At 40.4% G+C, this 16938-nt stretch overlaps 2 protein-coding genes and 1 pseudogene across 2 annotated transcripts; all 3 read left to right on the forward strand.

Moving 5' to 3' along the window:
• The first annotated feature begins 870 nt into the window (after positions 1 to 870).
• On the forward strand, positions 871 to 5951 carry LOC104603118 (leucine-rich repeat receptor-like protein kinase PXC1 pseudogene; annotated as a pseudogene).
• A 4353-nt stretch (positions 5952 to 10304) lies between these two features.
• Positions 10305 to 11174, forward strand: LOC109115064 (disease resistance protein RGA2-like). Its single transcript, XM_019198698.1, has one exon. The coding sequence runs from the start codon at positions 10305 to 10307 to the stop codon at positions 11172 to 11174; it is 870 nt and encodes a 289-aa protein (XP_019054243.1).
• A 1319-nt stretch (positions 11175 to 12493) lies between these two features.
• Positions 12494 to 16724, forward strand: LOC104603015 (disease resistance protein RGA2-like). The gene has a single exon (XM_010266914.3). The coding sequence runs from the start codon at positions 13008 to 13010 to the stop codon at positions 16200 to 16202; it is 3195 nt and encodes a 1064-aa protein (XP_010265216.1). The 5' UTR covers positions 12494 to 13007; the 3' UTR covers positions 16203 to 16724.
• Positions 16725 to 16938: the final 214 nt, after the last annotated feature.

The following is a 16938-nucleotide window of genomic DNA, read 5'->3' on the forward strand; positions in this document are numbered from 1 at the left end:
AAATCTATATGGGTCTACCTCGAATCCCGCCTTTAAATTGGTCCAGTATGGCTTACCAGGATGGTTCAGTTTAAATAAAGGCTAGACCCAAAAAATAAAAAGCCCAAATCTATTTCAAGAACAAAAAATTACAGGTCGGATGGATCTGATCTCCAGTTGGGCCCACCTAAGTTGCACGCTGAGCTTTATGGGAGAAAACTTTATTCCTTTGGCCGGCCACATGGACTTCCATACAACATGTGTAGTGTGTGAACTAGATGCACCAAATTCTGCCAAAAAGTCAGCCACTGAATTAGAGGCCCCAAGGACAGTAAGAAACCAAACAATGATCGATGGAAGAAATCACAACCACCCAACAGGAGGCTTACTAAAATTTGAGAATCTCCCTCTAAAATGACATGTGAGAAGTGTAGATCGATCCTTAGCAAAGAGAGCACCAGCAAAGAAGGCATATGCCTCAGCTCAGCTCCGCAACAAGAAAAGAAAGCTAAGGCAATAAGACATCTCGTTTTTGGTAAAAAAGCAAATTTGGACTAACAAAAGGGAGGTTTGGTATTTATTCGAAAACTCAGTCAAGGGAGGTTTATGTATTTATCCCAAAAGAAGGGTTCTCTTCGTTTCTTTTCAAGGCAACTCTTCCTTTCCATTTTTTGGAAAAGAGGGAGCTAGGGAGGCATCTTTTTAATTTGTAGGATTTCTTTCTTCAATAAACATAATAAAAAAAAAACTCGGAGAGTGCTACACAGGTCTTTCTGCATATAGTTGATCCCTGAACTAAAATATTTGGAACATTGTGTTGTTCTGTTTCACAACCCACAACCCACAAAGGAAGGGCTGTTAACTCTCTTTTTAACAGAAAAAAGAAGAAGAATGGCTGCGGAACTCATCTTAGGCGTTGTTGATCAGGAAACCTTGAGCAGGGTGATTTCCCATGCTGTCCAAGGGATTAATCTCACAAGGAATTTCATGACAGAGATTGAAGATCGATCTGAAAAGCAAATTGGAAATGATTCAAGACGTCATGGGGGACGCCCAGAATCACGAAGCAGAGAAGCAGTCGGTCAGAGAGTGGTTGAAGAATTGAAGCTCAAGAATGTAGCCTATGATGCGGAGGATGTGTTGGATGAGCTTGCAGCAGAAGCTCAACTACGCAAAATGAGGAAGAAGCTAGAAGAGAAACAAGGTACGCAAGTTAACTGTAAGATGGCCCATAGAATTAAAAGCATCAATGCATCCTTCGACCATCTTCGACAATCTGGACGTGATGCTCCGTTGCCTTGAAAATTAGTTGGGTGGGAAGAAATTCTTACTAGTAGTTGATGACGTGTGGAATGATAAGCGGAGTGAGTGGGATATCTTGAAAGATTATTTGTTAAATATCCAAGCAGCGAAGGGATGCAAAATTAAGGTGACTAGGCGCAAAGATGAGGTTGCAAAAATAATGGGCACGCTTCCCATGCTTCCTTTAAAATTATTGATGGTGCGTAATTTGGTCACTCCTAACTAGCAGCGGCTGCGCTTCTACTTGGCGACGGACGAGATACCCATGAGGAAGAAAAAGTATCCTCGGAGAGCTTTCCCGGCGGGAATACTCCGATGCTTAAGTTAATAGCAGGAAGAGAGAGTTGTAGAGCAAAATGAAAGGGCTAGAGTGCAGATCATGCAAGTTACCTTTGCTCTTGGGGGTCGGAGCTCTTATATATTGATGTCCTCACAAATCAGGTATAACCGCCTCTGATTCTCTACCGCAGCCATTATTTTCCAGGGCTGAGCTGGTGGGCGTAGGTAACAGTTGCAGAGTACGGCCCTGCTAGACAAGGGGCACCTCTTAGGGTTGGCAGGCACGACGCCGCCTGGCAAGAGACGTGGGCGCAGTCTCCAAATTTAGCAGGTATGGTTGTCAAGTAGGAGATCTTCCTGTGATATGCCGAGCTACTCTGCCCCAAGCTACCTTGTACCGAGCTACCCTGTGCTGAGGTGCTTCTACCCGAGGTGGCCTACTTGAGTTTGGACAGGGGGAGAGTTTATTCTTAGGAGGCTACTGAGCTCAACCCAAAGTGCCTTCAGCTCGAGAGATTCCCGTCTTGGGAGAATCTTAGCTTGGGACACTTCCTACCTGGAAGATTCTTAACTTAGGGTAATCGAAGTGTCATCTTGTAGCGAGCTGCCACACTGGATTTTGGCGGACTGTTCATGCTGAGCTGTCACTTATGTTGAATAACATCCACGTGTCCTCTTATGAAGAGGTCAGGCCAAATCACCCTCTATCAATTATTATCAAAAGAAGATTGCTGGTCCATATTAAAAAACAGAGCGTTTGCAGCAGGAGGAGCACCAAAAACACCAAGATTGGTTGAAATAGGAAAAGAAATAGTAGAGAAATGTAAAGGCTTACCTTTAGCCGCAAAAGCTCTTGGAGGCTTGATTTGTACCCAAAGAAAGAAGAAGAGGAATGGGTGTCTGTCCAAAACAGTGAAATCTGGGATTTACGTGAATCTGAATCATATGGAATCTTACCTGCTTTACGACTAACCCATGACCATTTTCCTTCACATGTAAAACAATGCTTCACGTACTGTGCTTTGTATCCTAAGGGTTATAGGATGGACAGAGAACGGCTTATTCAAGAATGATGGCACAGGGATTCATTAAACCTCAAGGGTTCACATCCAAAGAAATAATGGTGGATATTGGCAATGGCCATTTCAAAAACTTGCTGTGGAACTCTTTCTTTCAGGATGTAAAAATGGACGAATATGGAGAGATAGAAGCGGTGAAGATGCATGATCTCGTGCGCTATCTTGCACAACATGTTTCTAAGGCTGAATGCTTAAAGGGCTTCTGAATTTGATAAGGCTGAGGGTACTACTACTACTATTACTTGTGGTACGTACAAACAGTGAGGCTCACAAATTGCTCGAAGTTTAAAGGGCTTCATAAAGAGATGAAGAAACTTATTAACTTGAGGCCTCTTGATATCTCTGGATGTGATAACTTGCAAAATATGCCAACCTAATAGAGACCTCGCGACCTACCTTCGACAACCTATGGAGATTCAACTGTGTGATCTCATACATAACTAGGGCAATTCGATAGAGCAACTAGAAACATCTTGTCCAGGGCCAGCTTATAGTACCTCGTCGTTACCGGTCCAAGGGACCTCGGTGTGAGGAGCGACTTGCGAGACACACTCGTCGACTTCTTCCTTAAGTAAGTTATTGTTTCTGAATTCTTCGGTATCATAACGCTCGACCGTTACACTCGTTTTGTTGTATCATTCGCATCAGAGTTGATTGAACAGACTCTATCCCTCTCATTCGAACATGGTGGATGCAGTTTTTCGGGAATTTCAGACACGTTACATGAAGCTCTCGGTTTTTTATGCCTATAAAAGTCTCATTTCTAACCTTAGAGTATATGCATAATTTAGTTCTCGCAGCTCTCTAGCTCTCTCACTTTTAATTTTTTCAAAATCTTCAATTCATTAACTTAAGCATCGGAGTGCCCACTCCAGATAAAGCAGATAGGACACTCTGACACAATCTCTTTGCAGCCTGGGTAAACATCCAAAAGACCGAGCTTGTTATCACACCCAAATCCATGAGCGACAAAGATCAGTCTCATCAAACCCGGTGACTACAATGGCTGCCCAGGTTGTGAGGTGGGTCGGTTGAAAGAGTGGACAGAGCAGGTTGGAAGAGATGAAGAAAGAAGGAATGATTCCTTTTGCGGTGTACTCAGGTGGAGATACTGTCTCACCGGTTAGTAGAATGTTTTCTGACGCACTATGGGTGGAATTTCACATTGAAGAGTTTTAGGAGAGAATGCCAAAAAAAGATAGAGGAAGTGTATAGGGTATTTTGATAATTTAATATTTTTTATCTTCTAACCTGACTTAACAACTGAGGGGTAATTTGTCTTAATGTCAAAGTTTAGGGGATCTTTATCGCAAAAAAAAAATATAGTTTTTGTCATACTCCACATAGTACAGGGGCGCAGTATAATTTACCCAAAAAAATATCAATTGATCTTTATTAGAATTCAGTTTGAAAACGGTCCTGTAACAAAAAGAAGGGTAAATTAGGTTAGATTACAAAGATCTCCTGTATTATGGGATCTGTGACAAAGATCCCCTATACCCTACCGTGAGACAAAGATTCCTTTCGTTGAAGTCCGTCATTGCAAGTTGTAAGGGAAGGTGCCATCCGGACTGGTGAAGAAATTCGGATTGCGAAGTGTTGTGGGAAACATTGGGCTCTACGGTATGAGCCCATTACCGGTCTGCTCGTTCACAGGTTCCCCTCCCACGGCTGCGTCGGCTCAGACCGTGGTACCGTCCAACCCTAGCTCCTTGCCTGCTACGACTATTACAGGTCCGACGGGGAAGGGAGAATCCCGAAAGGGACTCAGCACCAGTGCCATACGGGTGAGAAGAAGATTTATGCCAACAATGGAGGTGGCGGTGGGGGAGACGGCAATGGAACGACGGCCACAGACCGGAGCAAGCTTGTTTTCTTTGATAGAAGGAAGCAATTTGAGCTGGAGGACCTGCTTCGGGCATCGGCAAAGATGCTGGGAAAAGGAAGTCTTGGGACGGTCTACAAAGCGATATTGGAAGATGGGTGCACGGTGACGGTGAAGAGGCTCAAGGACGCGAACCCATGTGCGAGGAAAGAGTTCGAACATTACATCGATTTGATTGGGAATCTCCAGCATCCGAACGTGGTTCATCTCAGGGCTTATTATTACACCAAGGAGGAGAATTTACTTGTCTACGATTACCTCTCCCATGTAAGCTTCCATTCTTTCTCCATGGTAATAGTTAATTAATCATGACTCGTAGAGATTTGATTTAAAAAAATTTAAAAAATAGATTAACTTTTTAAAAATAATATCAACAAACGACAAAAACATTGTTGACTTCTTCTTCTTGCCATTTGTTTATTAAAACCGCCGCCCGCCACCACCATCCGCTGCCGCCAGCCGCTACCTTCGCCTCCGGCAATTTGCCGGAGGTGGCCGGAGGTAGAAGTGGCGGCGGCGGCGCTAGTGGTTTCTCTGTCCAATACACTACCTCCACTGACAATGTTGTCGGAGGTGGGTGGAGACAGGTGGCGGCGGCGCTGGTGATTTCTCTGTCCAACGCGGCCACCTTTGCCCACCTCCACCTCCACTGTGGAGACAGAGGTGGGGGTACCTGTACTAGTGAACAAATGGCAAGAAGAAGTCTTGTTGATATTATTTTAAAAAAGTTAATTTATTTTTTAAATTTTTTTAAATATATTACTTTTATTGATATTAAACCCCAAAATTGCCCTTATATGTTATTACCCCTTAATTTTTTGTTAATTTGAATCAGCGAATCGAGGACCGGGGAGGATTCCTTTGGATTGGACAACGAGGATTAGTTTGGTGCTGGGAGCTGCTCGTGGGCTTGCACGGATTCACGAGGAATACAGTGGATCAAAGATTCCACACGGGAATGTGAAGTCGTCGAACGTACTTCTTAACAAGAATGGTGTGGCATGCATCTCCGAATTTGGGTTGGCCCTGCTTTTGAGCCCAGTTCATGCCACGACGAGATTGGGAGGGTACAGAGCGCCAGAGCAAATCGAAACCAAGAAGCTGTCACAGAAGGCAGACATCTATAGCTTTGAGGTTCTACTTCTGGAGGTGTTGATAGGGAGGCTCCGCTACAGTATCTTGCCTCAAGTCCGTATGGTGAATAGGGTGTTGATCTTCCTAAGTGGGTAAGATCGGTGGTGAGGGAGGAGTGGACGGAGCTTCTGAGGTACAAGAACATGGAAGAAGAGATGGTGGCGATGTTAAATGTGGGGTTGACTTGTGTGGTGGAGCAGGGGGAGAAGAGGCCTACGATGTCAGAGGTGGCGTAGATGGTCGAGGAGATACGGGTGGAGCAATCCCCACCAGGCGAGAATTGCTTTTTGTAAAAACAAACTTGCAGGTGGTTTGGGATTCAAGCATCCAAAGTTTTTTAATATAGGAAATGGGGAAGAAGAAAAGGGAGGAGAGAAAGGGGAAGGGGAAGAAGAGAGAGAGGGAGATAGGGAGGACTTTGGAAGTCCACGGCCGTTACAACGGTTACTGCCACTGCTGTTTGTGTATCATTAGGTTGGGTGTTTTTCTCCGAATAGTTGTTACAAGGGTAGTATGGGGATGAAAACATATTATAACACAAAAGGTTAACGGAAGAGGGAATTTGTCTCACGGTCATAATACGGGAGGTTTTTGTCGCAAAACAAAGTATAGGGGGTCTTTGTCACAGAAGTACCGGGGGGGTCTTTGTAATTTACCCTAAAAAAAGGTTTGGAAATGGTCATACTCCTCTCGAGTTCACATCTCCACTCCACAACGCCCCACAACATATCCCTAGTGTGTATTGTATCGGATATGGGAAACGCATGGATACGAACAAAGATATAGAAATTCTTGGATACACTAGTGAAATGCATACAAATCACATAAAAACATTAATCATACTAAACCAAAAGCTGAATTATCTATGAATAAGATATAAACACATGAAAAATACATATTTCAATAGGTTTCTATGAAGAAAAATATTACAATAAACAATACCGGGACTCTATAACATCCAAACATTGTACAATAATTATCGCTCTTTCAATTTTATAATTATAATTATAATTTTAATTAATTTTTGGGAATATTTATTAATTTAGTATTTTATTTAAATAACAACTATTTTTTAAATAATAAATATGTTTTCATTTTTAACATATAATGTTTTTATTTTACACATAATTGTAAAATAAAACAAATAAATCATTTAAGGTAGATAAAATAAAGGGATTTTTGGACTACACTCCACCTCAGAATTTTGATTTGAACTGTAGACCTACAACAATTCAAAATTTAAAACAAGTCCACCTATAACACACCCATACCCGCCCTTGAATTGCATTAATTCCGAGCTGACACCTACCCCAACTATACGGAGGAGCTAAGATTTCTAAGGGTTGACTGAATAGTAAAAACCCCTAAAATAAATTATATTTAATTTTTAGTTTCTATGATTTTTTTGGGAAAACTAAATCTTAAATTATTCGTTTCAGATTTTATAATTATAATTTTCCGTTTTCCATTAATTTTGTTGAGAAAATTTATTTATTTAGTATTTTATATAATGACTATTTTTTTCAAATAATAACTATGTTTTCATTTTTAACATATAATTATGTGTAAAATAAAATATATAAATAATCTAAGGTAGATGAAATATATTATTTTTAGTTTTTATTATTTTTTTGGAAAAGTTAAATCTCAAATTATTTATTTTAGTTTTCATAAAACTATTTTTGAACTTGTATTAAAGATGGAAAACAATAAAAAAATACTTAATTTACAATTTTGTCAAACTAGAATATGGATACACCTCCATATTGGTGCGTATCGGACCGTATCCATCGATACAGTGTGATACGGCTTGATACAGAGGTATATCAGACCGATACACAACTCGTAGGATATGTATCCAGTCATAACGTATCCTACAACCATGATCGTGGATACGGATAGGATACACCCCATACTGGGAGTATCATATTGATACCTTAATCCTTGATCTCACACCGACCTCACATGCACATCTTAATATGTATTAGAAACATCTCCCATAAATAATAACGTGTATATATGAAAATATGTTTTAATTGAAAGGATGAGATCCATCATATGGATAGCCGAACCCTTTAGGTAGGTAGGGCGAAATTTCAAAAATTTCTCTCTCCCATATGGGAATCACATTCCCTGTTTTAGAAAATTTGCATTTTCAATGATCAATCTTGAACCAAGAACCAGACCAGATCTGAAACCAAAAGGTAGGAGAGGGAGGTACCTGATACGAAGAAACAATATCTCCCAATGAAGGTGTTCACACCTAAGAAAAACTCCAAAGACTGCTCCCACTGAAGATGACACAGCGTAGGGTGGAGTAGAATCATCATGTTCTTTACAAGAACTGAGTCCTTCAGCAAGAATTCGACGGACGGAATGTGTGCACGATTTCATATAAGTTTTTTTTTTTTCCAAAAATTGATATCAAGAACACTTCTTGATCGCTTCTACAGTGGAGATCGAATTGGCAATGGTGACAGTAGGAGGGCGCAAGAGCAGAAGATGGCGCAATCTTACTGTAGTTGTCTTCTCTCTTTCTGTGATTTGAGATCTATTGTGATGAGATGAATGGAGGTTTGCCCTCCTCCTCCTTTTATAGCCTTAAAGAGAGCTCCTAATCTCATTAAGAGTTTCCTAATCCAAATCTGTATTTGGATCAGGACTTTTCTTTAAGAGATAAGGATAAGCTCTTATCTTATCTACATATTAGATCAGCCCTCCTAATCTTATTAGGAGTTTCCAAATCCAAATCTATATTTGGATCTGGACTCTCTGAGTGGATAGGGATAACTCCCTATCCTATCTGCTGATCCAAATCCCAGATCCGCCTCCTTCTTTAACTAATCAAATTTGACCAGTTCGAATTGGGTTTTACGCCCATTAAGTCCATGTGCTCACTAACCTTCCAAACTGCTGCCCAGTTGCGTTTCCTTGTATAGCGTGAGACCCAAACATTGATCTACACATCAACCACATGGGTTCAGCCTAGCCTCTATTACAAGGCCTGGCCGAATTCACTGTTATGGGCAATGAACCCCTGAGCCCATCACCATGGGCTCTTAACGGGCCCAACACTTACACTAAGTGATCCCTGGGCCAAGCCACCTTATAAAAACCCAGGGACTGTGGGCAGATGCAAGATTAGCCCATCAGATATTACACTTAATGATCTTACACTTAACCTTTCAACCCATAATGATCAAACACTGCCCGACAAGAGAGAACCTCTCCCTCGGCTGCAAGGAACAGTGCTGCACTCTCTATTCACATGGATCCTGGGAATATATATATATATATATATATATATATATATATTACAAAAAACAAACTTCAACGATTGAAATCGGCTGTCAGCAACTTTGGTTTCTATCAGAGAGAGTGCATCCCCGATCATTACCTTTGTCCGACAAAGGGGCTGATCTTGTCACTATGATCACCACTCAGATGAATTTTCGGACTGTCCCAACATACCTAGGTTTTGACCCCCTCTAAGGATCTCACTGATTGGCATATTAAAGATAGCCCAATCTGACACGTAGTGCAGTATCATAATCGAGTCTAGGGGTTAGGTGTAACATTCTAGTTTTGCACACTAATCACTAAGGTCTAGGGCAATACTGGAATTCTGGTCCGGTTCAAGGTTTTAAGTAAATCTATACTGCATGTACCTCGGGTCTCACCTTGGCAGCTGAGACAGCTACTCCAACCAACTTGGTGGCACATCAGTGTCAATCTTATCAGGATAAATCTCCCAAAATCTATCCAACGGCTGTGAATATTCTAAACTAACACGAGTCTCATATATGTCCAGTTTAAGGATATTACACAAAAACACACTATAATAACATGAATTAAATATGTAATTTATTTATTTATATTAAATGTCATAAGATACATCATTTCGATTGGAGTTAAAGGTATACACTGTCTAACATTAATAATTAATAATTCAAAATTGAGGTTCAGATATGCTATTCACCACTTGTTCCCATATATATTTTATAACAGTTGCGCATTGAGAATATCTCCATTGAAATGTTACACGGTGGCGGTGCATGGTGGGTATAGAAGTGGATAGCAGATGGGGAGTGCAAATATCCTCCCTGTTTTCGACTATTTTTATATTGGGATTTCTAGTTCCACCATACAGTTGGGGATGGGTGCGGGTTCGGAATTGATGCCAAATTCACAGGCGGTTACGGGTGTTATTGACGGAGGTATTTATATATTTAATTAGATCCCTTTGAATGGAAGAAACGAACAACTTACCAACCCACCGTCATGTGTGAAAGATTGGTCTTTGTGGCTTAAGAATAAAATTAGAATTTGACAAGTAAAGAGTTGGTGAATCATTGAAAAGAATCTGAGGGTTGGTGGTGGTGGGGTTTATTAGTATTCATCTTTTGGATTTAGTCAATCCACTTGATCATCCCTGACTTTTTAATTAATGATGATGATCATGGATGATCTCTTTTATTCCGATACCTCGACGGATGAGGTATCCTCGTCAACAGCTGCAGATCAAGATCTCTTTGTATTTAGTTTATCGTGGAAGAATATTGGAATCATAGTCATTTTACACCCCAGAAGAATCACAACTTTGCAGATCTTCTCTACTCCCACCTCTCGGAAGAAGAAGAAGAAGAATGGCGGAGGCAGTTATCATCGGTGATATTGCTCAGGAAATCTTGAGCAGGGTGATTTCCCTTGCTGTCCAAGGGATTAATCTCACAAGAAATTTCAAGACACAGCTTGAAGATCTGATAAGCAAATTGGAAATGATTCAATACGTCATGGAGGACGCCCAGAATCACGAAGGAGAGAAGGATGTATCGGTTAGAGAGTGGTTGAAGAAGCTCAAGAATGTGGCCTATTATGCGGAGAATGTGTTGGATGAGTTCGCAACAGAAGCTCAGCTACGCAAAATGAGGAAGAAGAAGAGAAACAAGGTATGCAAGTTCTTTTCGTCCTCCAATCCGATTGTAGTTAACTGTAAGATGGCCCATAGGATTAAAAGCATCAATGCATCCTTCGACAATCTTCAAAAGCAAGCCAATATGATCCAACTTGTACACACACCTAACACCAAGGTCAGGGGGGCTGTAGAAAGTAGTCAAATAATGCACCGAATCACCCATTCTAAAGTAAATGAGTTTGAAGTCGTGGGAAAAGGAGCTGAAAAAAGGAAGATAGTAAACATTTTAATTAACGATCAGAACCAGAGCCAGAACCAGAAAGCTGCTATTTCAGTGCTACCCATAGTAGGAATGGGTGGTCTCGGAAAGACCACCCTCGCTCAATTGGCCTTCAATGATAAATCGATAGAGGCACATTTTGATAAACGGATGTGGGTTTGTGTGACTGAAAACTTCAGTATTCACAAGATTTTAAAAGAAATCCTGGAGAGCCTTGGAGGAAGGGACGCCTTAACAAATCTGGACGTGATGCTCCGTTGCCTTGAAGAGCAGTTGGGTGGGAAGAAATTCTTACTCGTACTTGACGACTGCTTCTTCTAGGGTTTGCGAAAGGAACCTCTTGAACTCGGGATCGAGGTCACGTTCCAAAGCTTCATTTTTGGGAGCAAAAAGGTGATGTTATACTTCCCGACTGCTTCTTCTAGGGTTTGCGAAAGGAGAGCTTTCTCGACCAGTTCGAAGAGTTCAGTGTAATGTGAGTCGAGGAGGGCCACTAGGCCGGAATGAGAGTTGATTTGGCCGGAGTTAGATGGGGAAGACTACTTTACACCCAAATTTTCTGACAATGTAGTGCCACTTGCAGCAAAAAAGAGAAGGAACAACAAGTAGAACAACATAGACACACCATAGATCTCAGAATCCAGGCAATCAAAGAGGGGAACCAGTTTCAGAGAGGTGAAAATTTGACACAAAAACCAGAGAGGCTTGGATCCTCGGATGCTTGTTTTTCGACCTGCAAATGGTAATTTGGGTATTACGTAATATTAAATGAAACAGGTGAAATCACATGTAAACAAAGACTTAGATAATTGTCAGAAACAGTAGAGGTAGCCACAGTCAAGTTTCAAACAGTAAGGGTATATTTAATGAATTAACTGAACCATAAGAATAGTTTTAAAAAATTTACCTTTTTTTATTTGATTCGATGGAAGTTTCATTGCAAAAATATTCATCTTTTGATAATTCCAATTGCCAACACCTAATTTTTTAAAAGAAAAAAAAAATCATGTTTTTCATCATATATGCTGAGTTGTCCAAATCTAATGATCATGGATGACGATGATGACGAGTTTAGTTTAGTTTCCAACTGAGTGAGTGAGTGACCCGAGTATTGGGATGAGATAAGTGTGCATGGTTGAAGAGAGAAATTTTGTTTGTTGACGAAAGAAAGAAGAACAATGGCTGGAGAAATTATCATCAGTGTTGTTGCCAAAGAAATCCTGAGAAGAGTAATATCTCTCGCTGGGCCAGGGATTCATGTCACGAGGGCTTTCAAGAGAAAGCTTCAGAATCTGGAAAGCAACTTGCAAATGATTAAAGTTGAGCGATTGATATGAAGAATAAATTTGAAAAATTTATCTTAAAATCCTGTAGATCCATCTTAAAATCCTCTTATAAGAGATACAAAAATGTCTAAAATATCCATACAATTATTATTGAAGCCAGTCTTTATAGAAAAAAAGTACAAACTTTATGAACAACAAGAAAAATAAAAGAGATTAAAGTTGAGCGATTGATATGAAGAATAAATTTGAAAAATAAATCAATTTCGAAAATGTGATTAAGAAGTTTTGGGAATATAATTGATATGAAAAAAAATTAAAAAATAAATGCATGAAAATCTTAGATATTTTCATGTCTCTTATTACATGATTCTAGTTCATACTTGCAACTGTAATAGAAAGTTCAGGGAGGTTTTAATAATTTACCAAAATCTCATTTGCATAAGAAAAGTCTTCCGCCCATAGCCCAAATTCATCCTTCAAAAATTTTTGGACCACACATGACTATCGGGATATTTTTAGGCTATTTGGGGTCTGATATTTTTAGGGCAATGTCAAATCATCAACCAGACAACCACTTTTTTTTTTCAAACCCTTATCGGCAAGGCGTCTCTATTTCTAGCTTTTTCGCATATGATATATACTTTTTGCCAAAGAAAAAGAACCAAGAGAGTTGCATAAACTTGCTTACTATAGTCTTTAGGGTTTTCTCTTTGGTTCAGTTACTCTGACCAGGGATGAGATGATGAGATATCCATGTCCATGTCTGCATGTCTCTCTGTATATCGTTGATCCCTGAAGTAAAAGATTGGAACATAGTGTTTTTTCACACTCCATAAAAGAACTGCTCTTGTTCACGGAAGAAAGAAGAATGGCTGGGGAAGTTATCATCGGCGCTGTTGTTCAGGAAATCTTGAACAGGGTAATTTCCCTTGCTGCACAAGGGATTCATCTCACGAAGAAGTTAACAGCAGAGCTTGAAAACCTGGAAAGCACATTGAAAATGATTCAAGACGTGATAGAGGATGCCCGGAGTCGTGAAGTAAAGGAGCAGGGGGCCAGAGAGTGGTTGAAGAAACTCAAGGATGTAGCTTATGATGCGGAGGATGTACTGGATGAGTTTGCAACCGAAACTCAATTACGCAAAATGACGAAGAAGAAGAGAGAAAAGGTACGCAAGTTCTTTTCGTCCTCCAATCTAATTGTAGTTTACAGTAAGATGGCCCATAGAATTAAAAGCATCAATGCATCGTTTGACAAACTTCAAAAGCAAGCCAATATGATCCAACTTGCACGCACAGTAGCTAACACCAGGGGCAGGGGGGCTGCAGACAGTAGTCAAATAATGCACCGAGTCACCCATTCTAAAGTAAATGAGCTAGAAGTCGTGGGAAGAGACGCTGACAAAGAGAAGATAGTAAACATTTTAATTAACGACCAGAACGAGAAAGCTGCTATTTCAGTGCTACCCATAGTAAGAATGGGTGGTCTTGGAAAGACCACCCTCGCTCAATTGGCCTTCAATGATAAATCGGTCAAGGCACATTTTGATAAACGCATGTGGGTTTGTGTGACTGAAAACTTCAATATTCACAAGATTTTAAAAGAAATCCTGGAGAACCTTGGAGAAAGGGACGCCTTAACAAATCTAGATGTGATGATCCATTGCCTTGAAGAACAGTTGGGTGGGAAGAAATTCTTACTGGTGCTTGACGACGTGTGGAATGAAGAAAAGAGTAAGTGGGATATCTTAAAAGATTATTTGTTAACAATGCAAACGGCGAAGGGGAGCAAAATTATTGTGACTACGCGTAAAGATGGGGTTGGGAAAATAATGGGCACGCTTCCTATGCATCATTTAGAATTATTATCGGAAAAAGATTCCTGGTCCATATTCAAAAACAGAGCGTTTGCAGCAGGAGGAGCACCAGAGACACCAAGATTGGTTGAAATAGGAAAGGAAATAGTAAAGAAATGTGATGGCTTACCTTTAGCCGCAAAGGCTCTTGGAGGGTTGATGTACTCAAAGAAAGAAGAAGAGGAGTGGGTGTGTGTCCAAAACAGTGAAATCTGGGATTTACCTGAATCTGAATCATATGGAATCTTACCTGCTTTAAGGCTGAGCTATGATCATTTGCCACCACATTTAAAACAATGCTTCACATATTGTTCCCTGTATCCTAAGGGTCAAACGATGGACAAAGAACGGCTTATTCAAGAATGGATGGCACATGGATTCATCCAGCAGCAAGTTCAAGGGTCGACCTCTGTCTCTGGAGAAGAAATGGAGGATATCGGAAATGACTATTTCAATAACTTGTTGTGGAACTCTTTCTTTCAAGATGTAGAGATGAACAGGGTTGCTGGAGACATAGAAACGGTGAAGATGCATGATCTTGTGTATGATCTTGCACAACATGTTTCCAAGGCTGAATGCGTAATATCTACGGAGAAAGATGAGGATTTAGATAGAGTCCAAGGCCGCAGCACTCCTATTACTTGGGATCTTGATGTTCGACATATGTCAGTGCATCATCAAATGTTAAAAAGAATATTATTGGAGGCCGCCTCATCATCATCATCATCATCACCATCGCCAACATATGATCAGTTGCACAAATTGCGCACATGCCTTGTGTTTTTCATTGCTGGATATCTTGACGATGTTAATGACTTCCTTGAAGACTTTTGTCGCATTGAGACAGTATTTTTCAAGTGCAAGTGCTTACGTGTGTTAGATTTGTCAGGCATCTGGCTTAGGCCTCATTTCCCAGCGTCAATCAGCAATTTTAAATTACTAAGGTTCTTGGACCTTTCAGAGAGCGAAATTGAAACATTACCCGAGTCTATTACCAGTCTCTGTAATCTGCAGACACTAAGGCTCAAAAATTGCAGGAGGCTTAAAGAGCTTCCTAAAGAAATGAGAAAGCTTATTAACTTGAGGCATCTTGATTTATTAAATTGTATTAACTTGCAACAAATGCCAGTCGAGATGGGGAGATTACGCTGCCTTCAAACGTTAAGTAGGTTTGTAGTGGGTCAGGGAGCTGGACATGGCATTACAGAGTTACAACACCTAATAAACCTAAGAGGTTGCTTAACAATTGCCAATCTCGAGAATGTGAGCAGTGTAAGAGAAGGCAAGGAGGCGAATATAAAGGACAAGCAAAATATCCAAATATTGGATTTGGTATGGAGTAGCTGGTATATTAATTTGGATACCAACACCATCGATGATGATGATAATGATGATCATGATGTACTACTGGAAGGGCTGCAGCCGCACCCAAATTTGAAGGGGTTGAGAATTGCTAACTTTAAGGGCACTAAATTTCCTTTGTGGATTGTAGAGATCCATTCCTTCCTCCCCAATTTGGTCCAAATCTATCTAATAAGATGCAGGAGATTGGAAAATGTTCCCATGCTTGGCTATCTACCATTGCTTATAAGTCTTCACATAGAGGGAATGGATTTCAAGTGTATCCAGTTTTATGGAGTAGTCAACAACAGTAATTGTAGCAATGCAGTTGTAGGCCGTGGTGGTGGTGATCATGAAGCAACAACGGTAACATTGTTTCCATCGTTGGAACGCTTGTGGCTGAAAGACATGCCTAATTTAGTAGAGTGGAAGGAAGCTTCACCATCTTGCTCTTCTAATTCCATTTTCCCTTGCCTCGAGCATTTCATCATCCAGAATTGCCCTAAGTTGACAGTGACACCAAATTGTCTGCTCCCTTCTCTCAAGGGATTGGTGATTGAATCAAGCAATGCCTTATTGCTAAAACAAGGAGGATCCTTTGTAGCCAATCTCATGTCTCTTGTTTCCCTTGGTATAATCAAGTGTGATGAGCTTAAGGTTCTACCGGAATGGCTATTACAAAACAACAAAAATACCCTCCGCGAGTTGCAAATTACCCACTGTCCCAAGCTTGAACCTCTTCCCATGGAAAGACTACAAGTCCTCTTCACATCTCTCCAATGGTTGAACATAACCGATTGCCCGTTGATGCCAGATGTTTCATGCTTGGATGACTTTCAGAAATTATTAGGACCAGAAAGAAAATAATACAACAAATTGAACTAGTGTTTACAAGAGGGGATTCCGCCGGTTCTTCACATTAATTCATAACAACACTACTTGATTGTGGGATGCTCATTTTCTTGAGGAAAGAACCAGCAGGCAGAACAATCGTCAAGGATCGATAGCTCCTTCCATTTCAGATGCACCAAAGTGTTCATTAATTTGAGACATTCTTTGGTGATTTCCTGACATTATAACATCAATTCGTCATCATCAGATTAGATGCATTTAAGGCTTCTACGCTCCACGGAGATCCATCAGGTTAATTTGTCATATCCTCTCCTCAGCAATTTCATATGCATGTGGCTGGGTTTTGTTTGTTTGTATGTTTGTAAACGACTACCAAATGTCTTTCTTTCTGTGTCTTGTTAGTTTTAGTTTGGGTGTATAGTCAATCTACTCCTCTATGTGTTGTTGTGTTGTTTTCGTTTTGTTGTTGGTATGTTTCTGGTTTTAGTCTGTACGTTGTACTCTCTTTGCTTTGGGTGTTTTGTGTTGTCTTTTTCAGTATTGGTTTTAATGATTCATTTGCTTATAAAAACAAGGGATTATAGTTGATAAGGGCAACTTTTGGGCCCTAATTTAAAATTTTAAAAATAGGGCAAAAATACTGTTCATCTTCTTCCTCTTATAATCCATTCTGTAAACCTCTGTAAACTCCGGCAATGCCTCCGCCTACCTCCGCCCACCTCCATGTCCGCCTCCAGCAATGTTGCCGGTT

The sequence above is a fragment of the Nelumbo nucifera genome, chromosome 4, assembly GCF_055504915.1.
Source record: "Nelumbo nucifera cultivar China Antique chromosome 4, China Antique-T2T, whole genome shotgun sequence".
In the NCBI taxonomy this organism is placed as follows: domain Eukaryota; kingdom Viridiplantae; phylum Streptophyta; class Magnoliopsida; order Proteales; family Nelumbonaceae; genus Nelumbo; species Nelumbo nucifera.